The sequence below is a fragment of the Aedes albopictus genome, chromosome 2 (genome assembly GCF_035046485.1).
Source record: "Aedes albopictus strain Foshan chromosome 2, AalbF5, whole genome shotgun sequence".
In the NCBI taxonomy this organism is placed as follows: Eukaryota; Metazoa; Arthropoda; class Insecta; order Diptera; family Culicidae; genus Aedes; species Aedes albopictus.
The window spans coordinates 396,129,060-396,155,021 of record NC_085137.1 but is presented as its reverse complement, the minus strand read 5'-3'; the positions used below and the strand labels follow the sequence as shown (position 1 = coordinate 396,155,021).

Below are 25,962 nucleotides of genomic sequence, written 5' to 3'. Positions count from 1 at the left end.
AGGAGTTTAACCCCAAAACCAATCCGTTGTACACGGGCTTGTTGGGAACATAATCTGCCTGCGCTACCCCATCGGTACTGTAGCTATTTTTTTTTAACGCGCATTATGGACAATGGCAGGGATAACTCCCACCTTTGCTGTACGATACTAGATAAACTGTAAAGAGTTGTTGTTCATAGATAAGAGCTAGAATATAGATTTCAATCGAAATCTGATTTCCATTGCATTTTGCTCATTGTTTTTTTACCACTCATCGTAGGCAACGTCAAGAGAAAATTTCCTTCCTCCTCCATTGTCCATTGTCAGATAAACTTCAATTAGTTACTTTTAGTTAAAAAAGCTTCAAAATCAATCTATTGCAGTAGATTAGGTTCAAAATCTATTGCATTCCACTAATTTCGATACAAAATTTCTTCGGGCGTAACAACAAAAGCGATCGGTTCTAGGTAATATTGACCAGGCGTAATTCCAGTGCTGGCGACCAAGCGGCGTAGCATGTCGGGCGTAATGACCAATGAGTTTTTATTTGGGCGTTATTTTCATTTCATTCATTTTCTTCAAGGAAAAACGCTTGTTTGTACTTTTTGACATAAAATCACCAAGAGGATAGTGTTTTCTTCTAAAACAACGTAAAAGATTGAGTGCACACGCACAAAGTGTTAAATAGGAATTAGTTTTAGATTGTGAAACTTGGCAAGCGTTTTTCTCGATTCTAACATTTTGGATATCCGCCCTTTTCACATGTTGGTCTAGATTTATCCTATTTTGCTTCAGAAGGGATTTGATTATTTCAAACATGTTTTGAAAAAACTACTTGTTTGCAGTTTTGCTACAGGGTATATTCCCAAATCCTGGAGGGATATTACTGTAAAGTTTATTCCGAAAGTGGGTCGTGCGTCGTATGAAGAAGCAAAGAGTTTCAGACCTATCAGTTTGACCTCTTTTCTTCTGAAATGCTTAGAACGCATTGTGGATCATCATATCCGTGATGTTCATCTGGCCAACGTGCCTCTTCATGTGAACCAACATGCCTACCAATCTGGTAAGTCCACTGTGACTCTTTTACACAAGGTTGTTTACGATATCGAGAAAGCATTCGCTCAAAAGCAATCTTGTTTGGGTGTTTTCTTAGATATCGAGGGTGCCTTTGACAACGTGCCTTTCGATGCCATATTGGAAGCCGCACGGAGTCATGGTATATCTCCAATGATTTCCAATTGGATTCACCAAATGCTCAAAAACCGATATCTCTTCTCGACATTGCGTCTAGCAGGGATTAGGAAATTGAGTGTTTGTGGATGCCCCCAAGGGGGAGTCTTATCACCGCTTTTGTGGAATCTCGTAGCAGATACGCTATTGAGGCAACTCAATAATAGCGGTTTTCCTACTTATGGTTTTGCCGACGACTACCTAACATTGTTAGTTGGTATGTGCATCAGCACCCTTTTCGACCTGATGCAAAACGCCCTTCAGGTAGTTGAGGGTTGATGTCGCCAATATGGCCTTTCGGTTAATCCGAGTAAAACATCTATTGTTCTTTTCACGGAAAGGCGAAACCGTAATGGCGTTCGACCTTTGCGTCTCTTTGATTCTGAAATCGATGTGACTGAACAGGTAAAGTACGTTGGAGTCATTCTTGATTCCAAGCTTTCCTGGACACCTCACATTGAGTTCAGAATCAAGAAAGCTTGTATGGCCTTCGGGCAATGCCGGCGTACTTTTGGTACAACTTGGGGTCTAAAACCCAAGTATATCAAATGGATTTACACAACTGTGGTTCGGCCAATATTGGCTTATGGATGTCTTGTGTGGTGGCAAAAGGGTGAAGTGAGAACGGTCCAATCAAAATTAGGCCATCTCCAAAGGATGTGCTTAATGGCGATGTCTGGAGCGTTCTCTTCAACTCCTACGGCAGCGCTAGAAGTTCTCTTTGACGTTGCCCCACTACACATTCATCTCAAACAAGAAGCCCTTTCTTGCACTTACCGGTTACGGGTACTCGGTCTACTAGAGGAAACTCCTGTGAACCGCAGTTCAACACACACCTCGTTGTTTCCACTTTTGGTGAATTGGGACAAAATTGTCCTTGCTCCAAGTGATCTTACAATTGCTTGTAATTTTCCATATAGGACATTTTCCACGAAATTCCCTTCCCGGGAAGAGTGGACATCTGGTTATCTGGAAAGAAGTATTTCAGACGGCATCGTATGTTACACTGATGGCTCCCTTCTCGAAGGTCGAGCAGGTGCTGGTGTTTATTCTCGTGAGCTAAGGCTGTATCAGTCTTATTCACTTGGTAGACACTGTACCGTTTTTCAGGCCGAAATCTTTGCTCTTATGTGCGGAGTGCAATCAGCACTTCAGCAGCACGTAATGGGCAAAGTAATATACTTCTGTTCAGATAGCCAGGCTGCTATTAAAGCACTTGCTTCGGCCAACTCCAGGTCGAAGATAGTTATCGCTTGTCGAACTCAAATCGAGGAGCTGAATTCAGCAAACGCTGTTCACCTTCTATGGGTACCTGGTCATTCTTCCATCGCTGGAAATGAATTGGCTGATGAGTTAGCTCGCTCTGGAGCATCACGTGACTTCATTGGCCCTGAGCCAGCTATTCCGATATCGAAGTGTTGGATTAAGCTTCAGATTCACACCTGGGCTGTCACTCAACACAGACAATATTGGAATAGTTTGGAGTCATGTCGTCAAACCAAATTGTATAGTGCTGAGCCATCTCTACGGGTGGCGAAGTATCTAACTAATCTGTCTAAGCAGAATTGCAGCATGCTGGTCAAAGCATTGACTGGCCACTGCCGACTCAGCTATCACATGGCGAATATTCAGCAAGCTGATTCATTTGCCTGTGATAGCTGTGAATCCGATTATGGAACTTCGTAACATTTGATATGTAACTGTCCAGTTTTCGCGCAACTGCGTTTCCGAGTATTCGGTAAACACTTATTAAGTGAAACTGACTTCAGAAACCTGAATCTTCAGGATATTCTGTTGTTCTTAACCCGCTGTGGTAAAGAGCTATAGGCTCTCTTTCGCTTTATGCGTTATTACAGTGCCCTTTTCAGGGCGCTGTTTGAACCCATTGTGGTACGCTTGTGCGTTAGTACCCTCTTCCAGGGTATTTTCCTATTTCCCTACCTGTCCCTATCCCCATCCAAATCCTTTTTCCTTCCTTTTCCCTCAAGTAGATGATGAAATAGGCTGTTATTTTGGCGATGGCACAAATGTCCCAAATGGAGGATAACGTGCCTCTGGAGCCGGCCTTCTGATACCTGATAGCCTTATTGTCCATTCACGCTATATTCAAAACAAAATTTTACTCAAAGTACTTTTTTATGGAAAATATTTCCTGGGATCGTTTTTTGGATCTACAATTCCCCAATTCAAGTGCCCTAACTTAATTCATATCGAAACCTGGATTATTTTTGGAATTATTAGCAGTTTTCCCTCACAGTAGTCGGAAATTAACAGTGATAAGGCTAACTCTCTTCATAATAAGCATAAAATAAGATGGTTTTCATGGATAAAACACTGAAAACCATACACTGAAACCTCCATTTAAGTAGATGCATGGCTGATCGAAAATAATTTTTACCGTACAGGCAATGACTAAACTATACAGTTTTATATTTTTTGACAAATCTCCTTTGTCATGCGAAGTGTTAAAAAATATTAAAGTCTATAGTTTTGTCATTGCCTGCATGGTAAAAAATATTTTCGAAAAGCCATGCATCGACTTAAATGGAGGTTTCTGTGTATAGATTATGGAACTATAGATGTGATTCTATGATCACAAATAAAAAACTTTTGAGTAGATTCAGTTTTATTTTAAAAAATCGTTAGATATTTCACGTCATCAAAACACATCCAATGAATTTCTTCAGCAATAGTCCATACAGCTTTCGAGCCACGATTACTTATATTGTTCTGCATCAAATCATTGGTTTCTTTTATACCAATACTATTTGTATAGTATCTTTCCCGTATGCGTATTTTCCGAACTAAAATTAATGCGAAAACAACTTTTTCGACCTTAAATATCTATGCAAGCCTTTGATTTTCCATAAAACCCTTCAAGGGCTTACCATAGCTATATTGGAAATTTTAAAACACTCATGGAATATTTTACCTCCCTTAATCGACAATCATAATACCAACAACTATTCTATACTGCGTAGTTGGTGGGTTTGGTAATTATATATTCCTACACAAATCTTGAATCTGACAATGATTGGTTTTTGCTCAATGTGTGCAGAAAAAACTGGCACTATTTACGAATTCAGATCAATAGTTCATCTAAAAATATAAAAACAGCCAATTTTATATTGTCCCTACAAACTACAATAGATAAGCTTCAATTGCTTCTAACAACACTTTTTTCCAAGTGACACCGTTTTTGAGCGGCAGCCGGTTGAAAGTGTACCGATTCTAAAGTGCGCAGGCTTTATAATTTCTCCAAAATTCATTCTGGCACCCTACGTACCAGCATGTACTTCGTTTCGTTTTCTGAGTCATTCACCGTCCGACCTTTGCTGTTACGCGTTTCAGTCGATTGCTACAGCTGTGTCACTATCCAAATGTTCTACTAATGAAATCAATACCGTTAGCGATACAAATAAATTGGCCGGATCGATTGAAAATTGTACTGCAGCTCACCGCATGGCACCATCCTAGCGTTATGTTAAACGTTAAACAACAGCTTGAGCTTGATTGATCACCCGTAGATGCTACTCCGGTATTGCCAGACCACCCAGGTTCCCACCGGAGATGTTCCCACTAAGCACTGTTCTGAGCATTATAGCGGTCATTGAACAGCTTTTCAGTGCTAAAAAGCTTTATATAAGCATATCTAATATAGGCACTGTAAACAGTATACTTATAAGCACTTAAATAGGGACTATGTGCCTGTATAAAGCCTATAAGCTGTAAGGAAGTTTGTCAGTGCTGTCAGAGGGCTTGGAGTAATTGATTGATTTATCTTTATTTGAGAGACTTTCAGCCCTTGGTTCGTCTCTAGGGCTTGGAGTACATGACGTTTATTGATAGTCGAACAACGGGAATCTAATGTGCAAACGACCTGAAGACATGGGACTTAAAATCGGCAAATCGGAAAGTGATCATAGAACAGTAAGCTGAGTATACTATATATATATAGTATTGGAATCTATATGGTTTTCAGTGTTTTATCCATGAAAACCATCTTATTTTATGCTTATTATGAAGAGAGTTAGCCTTATCACTGTTAATTTCCGACTACTGTGAGGGAAAACTGCTAATAATTCCAAAAATAATCCAGGTTTCGATATGAATTAAGTTAGGGCACTTGAATTGGGGAATTGTAGATCCAAAAAACGATCCCAGGAAATATTTTCCATAAAAAAGTACTTTGAGTAAAATTTTGTTTTGAATATAGCGTGAATGGACAATAAGGCTATCAGGTATCAGAAGGCCGGCTCCAGAGGCACGTTATCCTCCATTTGGGACATTTGTGCCATCGCCAAAATAACAGCCTATTTCATCATCTACTTGAGGGAAAAGGAAGGAAAAAGGATTTGGATGGGGATAGGGACAGGTAGGGAAATAGGAAAATACCCTGGAAGAGGGTACTAACGCACAAGCGTACCACAATGGGTTCAAACAGCGCCCTGAAAAGGGCACTGTAATAACGCATAAAGCGAAAGAGAGCCTATAGCTCTTTACCACAGCGGGTTAAGAACAACAGAATATCCTGAAGATTCAGGTTTCTGAAGTCAGTTTCACTTAATAAGTGTTTACCGAATACTCGGAAACGCAGTTGCGCGAAAACTGGACAGTTACATATCAAATGTTACGAAGTTCCATAATCGGATTCACAGCTATCACAGGCAAATGAATCAGCTTGCTGAATATTCGCCATGTGATAGCTGAGTCGGCAGTGGCCAGTCAATGCTTTGACCAGCATGCTGCAATTCTGCTTAGACAGATTAGTTAGATACTTCGCCACCCGTAGAGATGGCTCAGCACTATACAATTTGGTTTGACGACATGACTCCAAACTATTCCAATATTGTCTGTGTTGAGTGACAGCCCAGGTGTGAATCTGAAGCTTAATCCAACACTTCGATATCGGAATAGCTGGCTCAGGGCCAATGAAGTCACGTGATGCTCCAGAGCGAGCTAACTCATCAGCCAATTCATTTCCAGCGATGGAAGAATGACCAGGTACCCATAGAAGGTGAACAGCGTTTGCTGAATTCAGCTCCTCGATTTGAGTTCGACAAGCGATAACTATCTTCGACCTGGAGTTGGCCGAAGCAAGTGCTTTAATAGCAGCCTGGCTATCTGAACAGAAGTATATAACTTTGCCCATTACGTGCTGCTGAAGTGCTGATTGCACTCCGCACATAAGAGCAAAGATTTCGGCCTGAAAAACGGTACAGTGTCTACCAAGTGAATAAGACTGATACAGCCTTAGCTCACGAGAATAAACACCAGCACCTGCTCGACCTTCGAGAAGGGAGCCATCAGTGTAACATACGATGCCGTCTGAAATACTTCTTTCCAGATAACCAGATGTCCACTCTTCCCGGGAAGGGAATTTCGTGGAAAATGTCCTATATGGAAAATTACAAGCAATTGTAAGATCACTTGGAGCAAGGACAATTTTGTCCCAATTCACCAAAAGTGGAAACAACGAGGTGTGTGTTGAACTGCGGTTCACAGGAGTTTCCTCTAGTAGACCGAGTACCCGTAACCGGTAAGTGCAAGAAAGGGCTTCTTGTTTGAGATGAATGTGTAGTGGGGCAACGTCAAAGAGAACTTCTAGCGCTGCCGTAGGAGTTGAAGAGAACGCTCCAGACATCGCCATTAAGCACATCCTTTGGAGATGGCCTAATTTTGATTGGACCGTTCTCACTTCACCCTTTTGCCACCACACAAGACATCCATAAGCCAATATTGGCCGAACCACAGTTGTGTAAATCCATTTGATATACTTGGGTTTTAGACCCCAAGTTGTACCAAAAGTACGCCGGCATTGCCCGAAGGCCATACAAGCTTTCTTGATTCTGAACTCAATGTGAGGTGTCCAGGAAAGCTTGGAATCAAGAATGACTCCAACGTACTTTACCTGTTCAGTCACATCGATTTCAGAATCAAAGAGACGCAAAGGTCGAACGCCATTACGGTTTCGCCTTTCCGTGAAAAGAACAATAGATGTTTTACTCGGATTAACCGAAAGGCCATATTGGCGACATCAACCCTCAACTACCTGAAGGGCGTTTTGCATCAGGTCGAAAAGGGTGCTGATGCACATACCAACTAACAATGTTAGGTAGTCGTCGGCAAAACCATAAGTAGGAAAACCGCTATTATTGAGTTGCCTCAATAGCGTATCTGCTACGAGATTCCACAAAAGCGGTGATAAGACTCCCCCTTGGGGGCATCCACAAACACTCAATTTCCTAATCCCTGCTAGACGCAATGTCGAGAAGAGATATCGGTTTTTGAGCATTTGGTGAATCCAATTGGAAATCATTGGAGATATACCATGACTCCGTGCGGCTTCCAATATGGCATCGAAAGGCACGTTGTCAAAGGCACCCTCGATATCTAAGAAAACACCCAAACAAGATTGCTTTTGAGCGAATGCTTTCTCGATATCGTAAACAACCTTGTGTAAAAGAGTCACAGTGGACTTACCAGATTGGTAGGCATGTTGGTTCACATGAAGAGGCACGTTGGCCAGATGAACATCACGGATATGATGATCCACAATGCGTTCTAAGCATTTCAGAAGAAAAGAGGTCAAACTGATAGGTCTGAAACTCTTTGCTTCTTCATACGACGCACGACCCACTTTCGGAATAAACTTTACAGTAATATCCCTCCAGGATTTGGGAATATACCCTGTAGCAAAACTGCAAACAAGTAGTTTTTTCAAAACATGTTTGAAATAATCAAATCCCTTCTGAAGCAAAATAGGATAAATCTAGACCAACATGTGAAAAGGGCGGATATCCAAAATGTTAGAATCGAGAAAAACGCTTGCCAAGTTTCACAATCTAAAACTAATTCCTATTTAACACTTTGTGCGTGTGCACTCAATCTTTTACGTTGTTTTAGAAGAAAACACTATCCTCTTGGTGATTTTATGTCAAAAAGTACAAACAAGCGTTTTTCCTTGAAGAAAATGAATGAAATGAAAATAACGCCCAAATAAAAACTCATTGGTCATTACGCCCGACATGCTACGCCGCTTGGTCGCCAGCACTGGAATTACGCCTGGTCAATATTACCTAGAACCGATCGCTTTTGTTGTTACGCCCGAAGAAATTTTGTATCGAAATTAGTGGAATGCAATAGATTTTGAACCTAATCTACTGCAATAGATTGATTTTGAAGCTTTTTTAACTAAAAGTAACTAATTGAAGTTTATCTGACAATGGACAATGGAGGAGGAAGGAAATTTTCTCTTGACGTTGCCTACGATGAGTGGTAAAAAAACAATGAGCAAAATGCAATGGAAATCAGATTTCGATTGAAATCTATATTCTAGCTCTTATCTATGAACAACAACTCTTTACAGTTTATCTAGTATCGTACAGCAAAGGTGGGAGTTATCCCTGCCATTGTCCATAATGCGCGTTAAAAAAAAATAGCTACAGTACCGATGGGGTAGCGCAGGCAGATTATGTTCCCAACAAGCCCGTGTACAACGGATTGGTTTTGGGGTTAAACTCCTCCCATTGCCAATACTCTATACACAAGGCCTCCTTCACCCTTTGCTAAAATTGGGTAAAATCCCTCCCTTGTCGCCTTTTCTGTGCACGGGCCTGGTTCCCAATATCACCTTTTGCTGAATCTACCTGCTGTGACCTATGCCGGTCAATAGATTTGAGACCATTCGCTAACATTTTTATCACTGAAGCTCTACCACCTGCATATCATCCAAATCCTTTGGAGAAAATATATCCTGAATAGACATTGAAGCCATATTTTCGCCACTTATTGCAGTCAGTCAGCGACTTCATTGAATTTTACGATGAAACACGCACGATTTGATCTTGGGCGTAAGAACCATCCGTGCGCAACAAGAGCAATAAGTGCGCGGCGGATTTCCACTCTGACATTTTGATGGGCGCCGAAGCACGACGTAATGACGAAGGCTTTTCAATATCGGTGTAAGTAGTTTGGGGCGACTTTAATCAAAAGTGGGGGTAAAAGTTTTGTGTAAATTTGATATATATGAATGGCGAGATGCTGTTCTCGACTGTTTATTCAACAGTGTTAACAATTTTGTGCATTTTTGTGCTTTTTTTCAAAGGCGCAAGATCATTGGCGGAACAACCAATCGAAGTGATCAAAATCAGATGTGGAAATCCGCCTTTATTTAAATTATTGTTTTCCAGAAGTGGAAATTCATTTATGAGCTAACGTCAGGAAAAATCATCAGTTTATGAGTTGTTTCATCAAATTATGCTGAAAAGTGATTTGTTTACATTTTGGCTCTTCCGCCCTTTTCAAATGTTGGTCTAGAAATCCCATCTGCCCCAGGCGATTTGAAAGGAGCAAAGCTATTAAGAGCCCACTCAATCGATTCTATAGTTACAATACTCCGAGCCGAAGCTAAAGAATCATAACTACAAGAAAAGACATCAGGATCATCCGAAGATGTAATATCCACACATCCAGGGAAGTGTGTGCTGAATAAGCATTCCAGAACTTCCTCATCAGAGGAAGTCAGATCGCCATTTGGCAAACGAAGTTCGTTCACCCGGAAATCCTTAGATTTCGCAAGGATTTTGTTTAACCGACTGACTTCACTCAAGCTGGAAACATTTGTACAAAGGTTTTTCCAGCCGGATCGTTCAGCAGACCGGAGAGCTTTCCTGTAGGCCTTGTGAGCCGACCTGAAAGCCTCCGAACCAGCCGAACGTCGTCTGTTCCAACTCTTTCTACATTGTTTCCTGAGTTTGGCCAAATCAGAGTTCCACCAAGGGGTTCCTCTTGTGATCTTCACAGACCGTAGAGGGCATGCTTCTTCAAAAGCTTCCATGATGAAGGTCGTTGTAGTATCAACGGCATCATCTAAATCACTTGGAGTGTCAATGGATGGTGAATATCCATGAAATTTGGCTGCAACCAAATCAGTATAAAGATCCCAGTTTGTTGACCGAGGATTCCTGAAACGCAATGTTTGCGAAGTAACATTTAAATGTTCAAAAAAGATATAGCGATGGTCAGATAAAGATTCTTCATCTGACACATGCCAATTGGTCAGCTCGTGACTAATTCTGCTAGAGTAAAGCGTTATATCTAACACTTCCTCTCTAGCAGATACCATGAAGGTTGGGCGGTTGCCTATGTTAAGTAATGCAAGATCTGTACTACTTAAGTACTCCATCAAACTGGAGCCTCTCAAGTTAATGTCTGAGCTGCCCCAGATGATATGGTGAGCATTAGCATCACTGCCAACAATTAGCGGAAGGCCTTTTGAAGTGCAGTATGCGATGACTTGTTTGAAAACATCCGTAGGGGATGGTTCATCATGCGATAAATACACAGAACAATAGACGTATTTCCTGTTGAGGTTTCCAACAGATACATCAATTGTGATAGCACATACATCTCTGGTGGTTAGTTCAGAGATGAGTGTAGCAACTATTGCGTTGTTGACAAGCACACAGGCTCGAGGCATGACACGCGAGTTTGCCATTTCATGTTTACTGAAAGTGGCAAACACCGGGTTCACAAGGTTTCCTAGATAGAAATTTCCCTTACGAAAGTAAGGTTCTTGTACCAAGGCCACTTGGGCTGTACCATTTTGCATAAGTCGGCAAAGATTGATCGTTGCTGTTCTTTTATGCTGAAGATTGATCTGAGCTACCCTAACCGTAGCCACTACCCAAACTAGGTAAGATTGAACTCTTCGCAACAACAGCACAACAAAGAACAGCAACAATAAAACCAAATCGGTATCGATTGGAAAACGCCAAAGGCGAGGATACACAGAATGCACTGTGTAAATCGCATAATGCGAAACCATATAGGTGAAAATTTAAACTAATTAACAACATCTTCATAATCCCGCCCTTATTTAGCCTCAAGTGAGACTAAAGAAGGGCAGCTGATTGTCTCGGAGAAACACAAGGTCCACTGCACCATTGCTCCGGTTAGCGCAGTAAGGGCTACATACTGTGGAGGGCGCCCTGGTACTCCACAGGCTCCGTTAGCGGTTAGGTTTTTATTAGACCCCCCTAGCCATTCATTCCTAGGCACGGTAAGCATAAAGCCGCATCACACCATGAATTAGGGGTCACCTGTTGGTGGATTCTTACCACCGGAACAGGCGGTCCGTAGTGTTATTCTTAGCCAATTGAGACAATCGCTACCGACACTACACAGCTATCTAGGCTGATCGAGAAAAGAAGTTAATATTGATGATCAACTTCATACGGACTCGAACAGCCGACGAAAAAAAAAAATTTGTTTTGAATATAGCGTGAATGGACAATAAGGCTATAAGTTTGTTATGGTCTTGTGAACCATATTTGTCAAGAGTTTAATGTCGTAACTTGTTTTGAGCATATCTTTGATGAATATATTTTAGATCGTAGTGTGCCGCGCGTGAATATAGGGCACCGCACTGTTTTGATTTTGTATGGGATTTTGACGTTTCGTGGCCTTGTTGTTTACAAAATTTGTGTTAGAGTGAAAGAGAAGGAGAGAATTTCATGCAGTACCCTATAGACGTGGAATTTTCTCGTGCTGCGTTTTTGCCTTCCGCCTGTCAGTATTTTTAAGAAATTTGGAAGCTGATTCTTCCGTTTTGAACTGTTATTAGTATTTCAGTTTCAAACATTAATTAAATATGCGCGTTGTTTGGAAGGATACTGAAGAGTGTGTGTTTTTCGGTGAAAGTGATTACGAACTCTGGAATAGAATGAAGATCAGAGTTCAGCGACGGGAGTTACGCCCTGAAGAAGATGAAGGAAAAAGTGTGTGGCTAACGAAAAGCTCATGGTGATCGTGATCGTAATGGGATGGCGCAAGCGAGCGAACGTCCGCCGGATTATCGTGACGCAAACCATTACTGGGACACTTCTTCCCCGCAACCGGAAAGGGCAAGCAATGTTTCTTCGACGAAGATGTTTCAAAATTGGTGAGAAAGTTCCTTTTAAATTTAATGCTTTTTATACATTTATGAAAATGGCGTACATATCCTGTACAGTCAAATCCACTATTATGTGGACAATTTGGTAAGTTCATTCCAATCATCCGCCCGGAATCGGTTTTTAGTGGCTCTTCAAGCGTAAATTATTTCCAAATCTGCGTTCATTTTCATTGTTTTCGTTTGATCCGTGCTTTTTTGCTTACAATTAGATGATCGACATGGGACCACAAAAACCACAAAACAATTGGTGAGATCTTTCTAATATTATTTATTTATTATAAGTTGGAAATTCGCTATTTTCAACATCCTTTCATCTATTGGAAGCTGCTTCAGTTCTGGGCTCTTTCTAAGTTGATGAAGGGATTTATAAATGCTTGCAAGGACTTGGCCAGGTGTGTGGAGCTGAGTGGGTCTATGACATTGTAGATAGTAGCGACATCAGCAATATCAATGGATATATTCAACTTTGCAACTCCATCCAAGATTTGTGCAAGTATTCATGCTATGCTATGCTATGCTATCTTTGATGAATATATTTTAGTTTCTTGTGGAAATATCAGCCCGTAAGCTGTGAAATTTGCAAATGTTGATGAGCATTGATTTGTGCAGAATAAAATGGCATGAATTTCACAATCAGGCCAAAATTTTATCTTGAAGAAATGAAAACTGAATTTTTCATATTTTTCCTACAAAATACAACAAATAAGCTTTATTTGCTTCTTACAACATGTTTTTCTAGGTTAAACCGTTTTTGATCTGCAGCCGGTTGAAAGTGTACCGATTCTAAAGTGCGCAGGCTTTAGGAGATGATATTTCTCAGAAGGCAGAATACTAGTTACATGAGAAGAGTGAGAAAGTAGATACAAAAATACACAGTAGGAAGGGTAGAACAATACAAAGGGACGGACCATGATTTGAACCCGCGGATTTCTGCAAATGAATCAGTAGCGGTATTCACTAGACCACCAAGCGAATCCAGAAGACAAGTCAGAAGGATATTAGAAAAACTCCAGGAGGAACTTCACATGTTAAAACATAAATACATGCATGCGATTCGTTGGTTATAACTATTTTCACAAGCATCGGATCGCTTTGCGGTCTGTAACAAAAATTTTCAGAACATCCTAGGCTATCATTTTACAGTATCGGTTAAATAGTTTCAGACAAACTTTTTCAACTTATGACAAAAATGCAAAAAAGTATGTTTTTCCATACAAAATCCCATACAAATTTCAATTGCATATATATATATATCAATTGCAACGATATATATATATATATATATATATATATATATATATATATATATATATATATATATATATATATATATATATATATATATATATATATATATATATATATATATATATATATATATATATATATATATATATATATATATATATATATATATATATATATATATATTATAATATATATTACTATATATTCTATAGAAAGTTCAGTTCCACTTACGACGTGAGCAGAGAAAGAAAATTGTAATTGTAATTGTAATTGCTCAGTCCACACCCAGGCCGACAACTGTCAGCCCATCTGCTTGTAGGCAGATGTGGACCTACTAAGCCTCCCCCGTTAACATGTCCTACACCGAATTAGCACACCGGGATCTTCCACAGGCAGGCGCTGGCGTTACCAGTCCCAACAAGTGTCAGATACATTCAATAGATGGGGTAGAGGATATAGGAAGATGTGGGAATAGGATGGGAAGAGGCAGAAAATGAAGAGATAGTAGAGAAGTTTTGATTTTGTTGCTAAAACGAGAAAAAGAAAGAATGATAAAGAACATTAGCGATATGTTCATAGATTTTGATTTGGTCGATAATTTCTCATCTATTTTGTTTCCATATCGTTGCATTGGTGACCATTTTCATCGCCTTTCTAGTTTTTGTTAGGGCCAGCTCGCGTTTTTTCGTCATGTCCTCTTTGCCGGTTGGCGACGTTCGGGATGTAAGTAGAAAAGCATGCATTTAATATGATTAGTACGACAGTAATTGTGATTGCTCAGTACTTCCAGCCCATTTGTCCGCAGTACATATCAGGCATCCCGTTTTAACAAGTCCTACACAGAATTAGAAACCCGGATCTTCCACAGACAGTCCTAACTAGTGTCAGATAAGTTCAATTGAGGATAGGAAGCGGCAAAATGAGAAAACAGTAGAGAAGGTTTGGTTCATTGGTAGCTGTGCTCATGTGATGTTTGTCTGACATTTTAAAACTATTTTACGTAAGTGTTTAACTCTCCACCCCAAATTTAATACCGGAAAAATATCTGATCAGATGTATAGTTTGGCAATACTTTGTCCACATTGAAATGCTTTTGTTAATACATCTTTTATCAAGAAGGAATAAAGTTGTTTACTGTTATAAAATAATTCAGTTAAAGGACAGCTAATGTATTGTAATCCAGAATAAACCTACAGAAAATGTCTCAATAAAAAGTTAACTCTAGTTCAACTAACTACACAAACTAAAAAGTGTTATCATATTTTACCAATGATTTTCATCCTAATCTTGACCCTAACATATTATGTTTTCAGTTCAAAACCGAATTAGCGACATTTTTTCTTTGACTTCCGCTGCTTTTGCCTTGCGTTAAACACAATGTCGGAAGTGGGGCGCTGTATTGTACACCTGGTGCTCTATTCAGCGCCCCACTTCCGACATTGTGTTTAACGCAAGGCAAAAGCAGCGGAAGTCAAAGAAAAAATGTCGCTAATTCGGTTTTGTACTGGAAACATAATAGTTATGCGCTTAGTGTAAGTAGACGCCGCTTATGATCTTGGTTGGACAATGACCAAAAATAGTGTTGTTTCGACAATAGTCACATACTATGCCCTACGACATTGACGATTCTATTGTCTATGGCTCACCTATTTCGTGCCACCCAGCAGGGACTTGGTCTGGTACCCAATTCAGTATATCCGCTCCACGTAATGTACCGCACCTCTTTTGATTTGTGATATATTACGCGGAACATTACTCTCTTCATTCGGATAGCGGCTATGTAACCGTAAGTCGAGTCAAGTACAAGACACTGAAGACGACCTTACAGTTGAGGTCGAAATACGTATCTGTCAAAGGATGCAAATTCTTAGTGGAATTCAAAGGAACCGTACTTAACCCGATTTTCTTTTATTTACAGATATTCCCCTAACAAGCCCAGGTTAATCATCATCATAACCCATTGGATTAAAAGCCTCCATCCAACATAAAGCGATTAATCGGAGACTGAAGCCTCTATACCAACTTTGGCTCAGAGACAGGTAATCAGTGAGGTCAGTTTTTCTCGTTTGTCAGAGACGATTAATACGTATTAAGACAAACTTTCCACTGCATCTGCCAGCAATAATCGGTGATCGATCAACATTCCGAGTACCCCAATTTACACAAGAATGCCAAGGATCACCGCTCATGCTTTACAATACAGCTGGAAAAACTAGAACAACACCTGGCCACAATGATGCATAAAGCACTAAAGCGGACCGAAAGTGTTGATGAGCCAGCCCCCACCACGTGAGCAGAGAAAGAAAATAGCTTAAAAATTTAATGAAAACATTAGGTCAATAGAGAAGTAAAATCGATCGATTATTATTTCCCAAGAAAATATCTGATAATTTCAATATAATATGTATAACATGAATTCATTATTTTATAGGTGGGTATTTGTATTTTTTATTGAAACGGGCACGTTAGTTTTTATTTTATGAAAAGGAAACCCGAAATAACGTTAAACAAAAATCAATCAGATCGGGCTCGTAGCCATCAGTTACGGAAAAGCTGAATTACCTCCGATGCCTGCAGCGGTCGCGAGCACATCGGGCACTTCGGTCGCACCTTGATCTCGGTGGTGATGCACTGGTAACAGTAGAGATGGCCGCAGATGGTGGATGCTGCCGGTCCTTGGAACACCGGTTCGAAGCATATCGGACAGGAGATGGCTTCGGAAGCCGGCGCCGGCGGGGATGGTGGAGGTGCCGCGGGCGCATTCACAGTTGGCTTCGGCTCCTCCGGATCCGGTATGACAATGATGCAGTCAGAATCATCCAACGCGTACCGAATGGTGGATCTCGACGGACCCGGCTTGTTATTTGTGCTTCTTGAACGTTCTTTTGTGGTTCCGGTTGCTGGTTTGTTTACGATTCGATTCGTCGTTGGTCGCCGTGCGGGCAGTGAAGCTAGAACAGCTTCCGCTCGCTGAATCACGTCAACCATGCTGACATCAGGATTATCCACATCCTCGACTAAATCCTCCACGAATTCCACACTACTATCCATAGTTTTGATAAAACAAAATATAGGTATTCGCAGAAAGATTTTGCTTTTTTGATTCGAGATTGATTAATAGAGATGTGACATTTCAACACACGAACACTAGCGCACATTTTTCCTCACACAAAAGTGCACGCCGATTGAAAGGCTATTCAGATTGCATATGCAAATATTACCCAATCGAATTGGGTAAAACGGGTAAATAATGATAAAACTAACGCCCGCGGCAAGAGTGCAAATATTTTCCTCGCAGTTTCACAACTACATCTACAAAAAAGGCACGCATACATTTGAACGTGATTACCTCTATAATTTAAAAAAAAAAAATGAATGATCCTTACACGTTGTTGTTGTTGTTGGGTTTTTCCGTTTATGGCTTGAGGCTATCCTTACACGGAAAAATATTAAAACCCAAAGAATAAGTTTTAAAAACTCAAATTTGGCTAAACTGCTTTTAGTTTTAACTCAAAGTTGGGTTGTTTTCTCCCTCGCCCCACCGCAATGTTGTCGAAAACAAAGAGAAAAGCACCGACGCATCCGCTGCTCTTCCGTGGAAGAAGCCAAATTTGGGTTTTCTTGAGTTAACCCAAATTTGCGTCATTTGAGGCCTCCGTTGGGTGAAAATAACTTACCAGTGGGTTAATTTTTTTTGCCGCTCTCAAACGAGAACTACCCACTCACCACTTTCGCTGTTTGACGCAAATTTGAGTTATTCCACGGAAGACCGGGATTGCGTCAAAACAACTTAAATTTGGGTTGATTTGTAGTTCCGTGTACACTTTCACTGCACTGCACTGTAGTTTGTTTACGAATGCATGCGTTACGACTTACGAGTGATTAAATCTGTGCGTTACTTCTCGCATAGCATTTGAAAAGGGTCTTTCCCAAAAATGTATAGTTGAATAAGGCAATCCATGAGGACATATCGCGATGGGGGTGACAGATGAAACTGTAAACAAAGTGTACGTGCAGCTTACCAGATTTTCGTCGAGTGTTCTCGGTGCTTAACAAATTCCTTTGTGTTCAACTGTCACCCCGATCGACGAATGTCAAAAATACATGGTAAATAAGGAAAATCAGCTGATCGCATCTGTCTCATGGATTGCCTTATATAGGCCTTTTCAGTTGACAGGTCCGTACAGGGAGGGTACAGGCACGTCAAACTCGAACAAACTACGCCTACCTAGCATGCATCGAGCGGGCCTTCCCAAACAACACAATGCGATTTCGCGGGCCACCCCCATCGACAAAACAAACCGATTTCCAAGCAGGATTCGACTAGGCTTCTGGTCGCGTTGCCAGTCACACTAACACACTCGCAAAAGATGAGCAGTAGGCCTACCTTGCCGCATGCGGGTCCGCTGGGTCCGTAAGCGCTGAATTGTCATTTTCATAGAATAACTCTAGATTGAGTTTAAATAAGGGCGAAAGTAACATGAGAGAGTTCTCTTCATCGATTCTCTCTTCTTCAAATTAAAGTGACAAGATGCAAGTATGGGTTCATTCAAATATTACGTAACGCAAAATTTGGCCGTTTTAGACCCCTCCCTCCCCCACGTAACAACTTTTGTATGGAAAATTTTGAAATTTTGTATGAAGCGTAACACAGCGCTAGACCCCCTCCCTCCCCCTTTAGCGTTACGTAATATTTGAACGAACCCTATGGTTGCACTTTTTGGTCATAAATCGCTAGGTTGCTATGCAATCTAGCGTCTGAGTATAAAAAAGTTCGATTGAATTTGCATCTTGTCACTTTAATTTGCAGAAGAGGGAGTCGATGAAGAGAACTCTCTCATGTTACTTTCGCCCTTATTTAAACTCAATCTAGAACTGTCAAAGGCCATAAAAATCAGCTGATTTTAGACGTCAAATGAAAAAGCCCATTTAGGTAATTTGGACAGACCGTTACGCGTATATTAAGTTCTCCAAATTTTATTTAGGTATCTCGCGAAGCCTATATCGTTTGCCAGGCCCCTGACACGGCCTATATCACGTATGTGGCAACCCTAATCCCATCTAATGCATCTGACAGGAGCCAACATCTATCGTGCATCCACAATGGAATCCTTTGTGGATACACAAATGTTTACATACAAGATGTTGGATTCTTAAAAATGGCGTTCTCGCACCCTGGTGGCCTATATCAATGCATTGGAATCATGGTAGACAGGATGTCCTGGGCGCTAGTAAATAGCGCCCACTGTCAAATGCGAAAACATCAACAATAGGACAGATCGGTGAAGTACTAGATTTGTAGTAATGAGCTGAATTTTAGTATGGTGAGAAGGTCAATTCTCCGTTTCTGCAATGAAATGGTGCAAAAAGCGTGGGTATTATGATTCCTTGCCTAATTTGATGCTGTTTGAGCAAAACTTTGGGCAAGAGTGTTGTTTTTTCTCCATTTCTTGCAACATAAACAACATAGTTATCCAAAGATTTGCTCAAACAGCATCAAACTAGGCAAGGAATCATAATACAAACGCTTTTTGCACCATTTCATTGCAAAAACAGAGAATTGGCCTTCTCACCATACTAAAATTCAGCTCATTACTACAAATCTAGTACTACACCGAACGTGCCCCATTTTTTGTTTAATGTTTATTTTAGTTTGTTGATAATTTTTTTCGAATCATTTTTTCCACCTCTTATGATCGTAAAACCCTTCAAACTCGCTTTAATATTAATGTACGGTCAGAGCAGCATGCGATTATGCGAATAAAGCAACCCAACAAACACGCATAGAGCTTGCTGACGTTTATTCACCTCTCTCTTTCAAGCTTGCAGACGGGATAGGATTTGTTTTCATCGGGAAACCTTTCTCGATGACAACAAATCCTATTCCGCCTACATGTTTGAAAGAGAAAGGTGAATAAACGTCAGCAAGCTCTATTGAGAACAAAACCTGCGTTTGTTGATTAGACGCTCGTTTCAATTTGCACCGAATATAGACCACCTCACGGCGAAATTCTATCTTTTTTGCTCCTTCAGAGAGTTTGAAAACAACAGGACCAGTACCTGTCAAATTTGACAGGTGTTGGTCCTGTTGTTTTCTAATTTCCCGTAGGAGAGAAAGAGAGCGATTTCTTGATGACGTCACCGTGCAATGGGCAATAATGCATTTAGGGAACGTTCAAATATTACGTCCAACATTTTGGGGGGAGGGGGGTGTGGTAACCGACGCCCGAAATCCAAACCTCCAAATCACCGTTTTGCTCTGGTAGCAAAATCTGGTGGTGACCGTTCGCCGCAAAAACCGTTTACAAACTGAAAACCTGTACTCATTCTCGAGCCTACCGAGACAGCATGGCACACATACCATTACCGCCTATACGACACATCAGTCGCACCGTGCATCATTCATGCTCTTGTGTGTTGCCTAAGCATACAGCTACTATCCCATACTAACACAGAGAATCGCCGTCGTCAAGTGCGCATCATGCTCGAACCGGTTCACGCAAAAACCGAAAGCAACCTGTGAGGAAGCTTTCGTTTGCCTGTCAAATTCAAAGCTCATCAGGCTTTAGCGTATGTTTCGCGCACGGAGGAAAAGCATCAAAACATAATTTAACTTTATTTCTATAACCCTCACTTTATACACCACATTCGCCCCCTTCTCTACTTTCAGATAATTTAAAATACGCTAATTTTTGTTTGAATTCGATAAAAAAATCATCATGTTCATCATCATCATCCTCGACATTAACGTCATCATCATCATCCATCATCATCTTCATCTTCATCATCATCATCCTCGATATCAACGTCATCATCATCATCCATCATCAGCATCATCTTCATCATCATCATCATCATCATCATCATCATCATCATCATCATCATCATCCTTATCATCATCATACTCATCATCATCATCACCATCATCATCATACTCATCATCATCCTCATCATCATCCTCATCATCACCATCATCATCTTAATCATCATCTTCATCATCACCATCATAATCCAAATCTTCATCATCCATACTAAAAACAATCATCATCCTAAACATCATTTTCCTCATCATCATCATCATCCACATCATCCTCTTCCTCATTATCATTATCATCCTCATCGTCATCATCATCATTATCATCCTCAACATCATCATCATCATCCTCATCATCATCCTTATCATTATCATCCTTATCATCATCATCCTCATCCTCATCATCATCATCATCATCATTATCCATACTGAAAATATTATCAATATCCTAATCATCATCATCATCCTCATCATCATTATCATAATCATCACCATCATCATCCTAATCATCATCTTCATCATCACCATCATCATCCTGATCTTCATCATCCTCATCATCATCATCCATATTTAAAACATCAATATCCTAATCATCATCCTCATCATCATCAGCATCATCCTCATCATCACTTTCCTCATCATCATCATTCTCATCTTCATTAACATCATCATCCTTATGATCATTTGCCTCATCATCATCATCCTCATCATCATCATCCTCATCATCATCATCATTATCATCATCATTCTCATCATCATACCTCATCATCATCATCCTCATCCTAATCATCATCACCATTATCATCATCATCATCCTCACCAGCATCATCATTATTATCATCATAATCATCATCCTAATCATTATCATAATCCTAATAATCATTATGCTCATCGTCATCCTTATCATCATCATCATCATCATAACCATCTTTTTCTCATCATCATCCTCATCATCTCAATCCTCATCATCATCATTATCCTTATCATAATTTTCCTTATAATCATCATTATCCTCATCATCATCCTTATCATCCTTATCATCATCCTCATCATCATCATCCTCATCATCATTATCATCATCTTCATCATCATCCTTATCATCTTCATCATCACCATCATCATCCTAATCTTAATCATCATCATCAATATCATCATCTATACTAAAAACATTATCAATATCCTAATCATCATCATCAACATCATCCTCATAATCATTTTCCTCATCATCATCATCCTCATCATTCTCATCCTCATTATCATTATCATCTTCATCATTATCATCCTCAACATCACCATCATCATCCTCATCATCATTATCCTCATCATCATCCTTATCATTATCATCCTTATCATCATCATCCTCATCATCGTTATCCTCATCATTACCATTATCATCTTTATCATCACCATCATCATCCTAATCTTCATCATCATCATCCATACTAAAAACATTATAAATATCCTAATCATCATCCCCATCATCATTTTCCTCACCATCATCATCCTCATCATCCTCATCCTCATTAGCATCATAATCCTTATAATCATTTGCCTAATCGTCATCATCATCCTCATCATTATCATCATCCACATCATCATCATCATCCACATCATCATCATCATCATTAGCATCCTCATCATCGCCATCATCATCCTCAACATCGTTATCCTCATCATCCTCCGTATCATTATCATCCTTATCATAATCATCCTCATCATCATCATCCTCATCATCATCATCCTCATCATCATCATCCTCCTCAACACCGTCATCATCCTAATCATCATCTTCATCATCACCATCATCATCCTAATCTTCATCATCCTCACTATCATCATCCATACTAATCCATACCTAATCAGCATCAGCATCATCATCATCATCATTTTCCTCATCATCATTTTCCTCATCATCATCATCATCATCATCCTCATCTTCATTAGCATCATCATCCTTATAATCATTTGCCTCATCATCATCATCCTCATCATCATCATCATCCTCATCATCATTATCATCATCCTCGCCATCATCATCATCGTATTCATCATTTTCCTAATCATCATCTTCATCATCATCATCACCATTTTCATCATCATCATCATCATCAACATTATCATCATCATCATCATCATCATCATCATCATCATCATCATCATCATCATCATCATCATCCTCACCAGCATCATCATCATCCTCATCATCATCATCATCCTAAATCATCATTATCCTCATCATCATCATCATTTTCCTCATCATCATCCTTATCATCATCCTCATCATCTCCACCATCATCCTCATGATCATTATCATCATCATCGTCATCATCATCATCATAATAATCATCTTCTTCTCATCATCATCCTTATCATCATCAGCACCATCAACATTATCAATCTTCATTCCATGCATTTTATGTCAAATATGTTTGTCTGTGATTGCTATGTCTCATTGTCTGTGACCGGTGACTCGACCAAAACAAATTCACCTCTTACAAATTGTGTCGTGCAAACTCCAATTTGGATTTAATCCGATCACAATCCTTTCTGATCAAAATTTGACGTTGGCAAAGCACGATCTGTTTGTCTGTAATCAAGTACATGATCCTATCGAATTGAATTCATATTAATTTTAATTCAAATGCAGTTTAACCTCATTCTGTTAATTCGAATACAATCTTCGGAGACCTGTCGCTTCGCAAAACTCATCAGGGAGACCTGTCGCACCACAGTACTCTTGTTCGAAGACCTGTCGCTTCGAAATATAGTCTTCGGAGACCTGTCGCTCCGGAAAACTAGACTGGAAGACCTGTCGCTTCACAGCACTCTCGTTTGAAGACCTGTCGCTTCGAAATATAGATTATAAACCTCGAAGACCTGTCGCTTCGAAAATTTAGACTGGGAGACCTGTCGCTCCACAGTCCTCGGAGACCTGTCGCTCCGGAAAATCAAACTAGGAGATCTGTCGCTCCCTAATTCTTACTTGGAGACCTGTCGCTCCATGAAAATCTATCCATTTTTCATCACAACATACCTACCGAAGTGCGCCATTGTGGTAACCGACGCCCGAAATCCAAACCTCCAAATCACCGTTTTGCTCTGGTAGCAAAATCTGGTGGTGACCGTTCGCCGCAAAAACCGTTTACAAACTGAAAACCTGTACTCATTCTCGAGCCTACCGAGACAGCATGGCACACATACCATTACCGCCTATACGACACATCAGTCGCACCGTGCATCATTCATGCTCTTGTGTGTTGCCTAAGCATACAGCTACTATCCCATACTAACACAGAGAATCGCCGTCGTCAAGTGCGCATCATGCTCGAACCGGTTCACGCAAAAACCGAAAGCAACCTGTGAGGAAGCTTTCGTTTGCCTGTCAAATTCAAAGCTCATCAGGCTTTAGCGTATGTTTCGCGCACGGAGGAAAAGCATTAAAACATAATTTAACTTTATTTCTATAACCCTCACTTTATACACCACAGGGGGGTCTAAGAAAATGTGACAGTACGTGTATTAGGTATAGGAAAATAGCGTGACAGAGGGGGGAGAGGGGGGGGGGTCTAAAAATCCCGAAAAATGATGGACGTAATAAAAGAATCTTCCCTTAAGTGTAGTACGCACCTGAAAAGTACTGTGGAACCCAGCACGGAGGAAGTTAGGCGTTCGACACTGTTAGGCATTTGTTAGTTATGTTGCTCATCGAAAATTGCTGGAGAGCATAAATCATAACTCCGAATTTATGCTGAATGTTCGATTTTTTCGCGCATCATTGTCAGTTGAGCAAATGGCAGTGGAAAAAAACTTTGTTAGTTGCGGCAGCTTGAAAATCGCGTTCGTCGGTCGTAAAAATTCGTGTCTCAATTAGTTTAGACCCGTAGGAACCATTTCAGTCGTTCCGTCGTCCAACCCGTTAGTGCCTCGTCGCTGCTGCTGGTCAATAAGTCTTGTTCGTTCTCGTCGTATTGTCGCCGGAACCAGTCATCACCAAAATAGTGTCCGATTCCGTTAAGTTTGGCCTCATCGTGTCGGTGAGTCACTTTAATTTTAATTCAATTTCAAAGCCAAGGGCTGAAAGTCTCTTACATAGAGACAAATCAATCAATCAATTTCAATCAATTTTAATTTAATTTTAATTTAATTTTAATTTAATTTTAATTTAATTTTAATTTAATTTTAATTTAATTTTAATTTAATTTTAATTTAATTTTAATTTAATTTTAATTTAATTTTAATTTAATTTTAATTTAATTTTAATTTAATTTTAATTTAATTTTAATTTAATTTTAATTTAATTTTAATTTAATTTTAATTTAATTTTAATTTAATTTTAATTTAATTTTAATTTAATTTTAATTTAATTTTAATTTAATTTTAATTTAATTTTAATTTAATTTTAATTTAATTTTAATTTAATTTTAATTTAATTTTAATTTAATTTTAATTTAATTTTAATTTAATTTTAATTTAATTTTAATTTAATTTTAATTTAATTTTAATTTAATTTTAATTTAATTTTAATTTAATTTTAATTTAATTTTAATTTAATTTTAATTTAATTTTAATTTAATTTTAATTTAATTTTAATTTAATTTTAATTTAATTTTAATTTAATTTTAATTTAATTTTAATTTAATTTTAATTTAATTTTAATTTAATTTTAATTTAATTTTAATTTAATTTTAATTTAATTTTAATTTAATTTTAATTTAATTTTAATTTAATTTTAATTTAATTTTAATTTAAATTTAATTTTAATTTAATTTAAATTTAATTTAAATTTAATTTTAATTTAATTTTAATTTAATTTTAATTTAATTTTAATTTAATTTTAATTTAATTTTAATTTAATTTTAATTTAATTTTAATTTAATTTTAATTTAATTTTAATTTAATTTTAATTTAATTTTAATTTAATTTTAATTTAATTTTAATTTAATTTTAATTTAATTTTAATTTAATTTTAATTTAATTTTAATTTAATTTTAATTTAATTTTAATTTAATTTTAATTTAATTTTAATTTAATTTTAATTTAATTTTAATTTAATTTTAATTTAATTTTAATTTAATTTTAATTTAATTTTAATTTAATTTTAATTTAATTTTAATTTAATTTTAATTTAATTTTAATTTAATTTTAATTTATTTTAATTTAATTTTAATTTAATTTTAATTTAATTTTAATTTAATTTTAATTTAATTTTAATTTTAATTTAATTTTAATTTAATTTTAATTTTAATTTTAATTTTAATTTTAATTTTAATTTAATTTTAATTTTAATTTTAATTTTAATTTTAATTTTAGTTTTAATTTTAATTTTAATTTTAATTTTAATTTTAATTTTAATTTTAATTTTAATTTTAATTTTAATTTTAATTTTAATTTTAATTTTAATTTTAATTTTAATTTTAATTTTAATTTTAATTTTAATTTTAATCTTAATTTTAATTTTAATTTTGATTTTAATTTAATTTTAATTTTAATTTTAATTTTAATTTTAATTTTAATTTTAATTTTAATTTTAATTTTAATTTTAATTTTAATTTTAATTTTAATTTTAATTTTAATTTTAATTTTAATTTTAATTTAATTTTAATTTTAATTTTAATTTTAATTTTAATTTTAATTTTAATTTTAATTTTAATTTTAATTTTAATTTTAATTTTAATTTTAATTTTAATTTTAATTTTAATTTTAATTTTAATTTTAATTTTAATTTTAATTTTAA

General features: G+C 37.8%; 2 protein-coding genes across 2 annotated transcripts in view; one reads left to right on the top strand and one right to left on the bottom strand.

Annotated features, from left to right (window-relative positions):
• The window catches only part of LOC109414878 (DAZ-associated protein 2), a 353,216-nt gene that overhangs the window by 298,173 nt on the left and 29,081 nt on the right, over positions 1 to 25,962 (top strand). The gene's annotated exons all lie outside the window — the stretch shown is intronic.
• LOC109413525 (E3 ubiquitin-protein ligase RNF4) lies at positions 15,750 to 16,528 on the bottom strand. Its single transcript, XM_019687206.3, has one exon. The coding sequence runs from the start codon at positions 16,463 to 16,465 to the stop codon at positions 15,953 to 15,955; it is 513 nt and encodes a 170-aa protein (XP_019542751.3). The 5' UTR covers positions 16,466 to 16,528; the 3' UTR covers positions 15,750 to 15,952.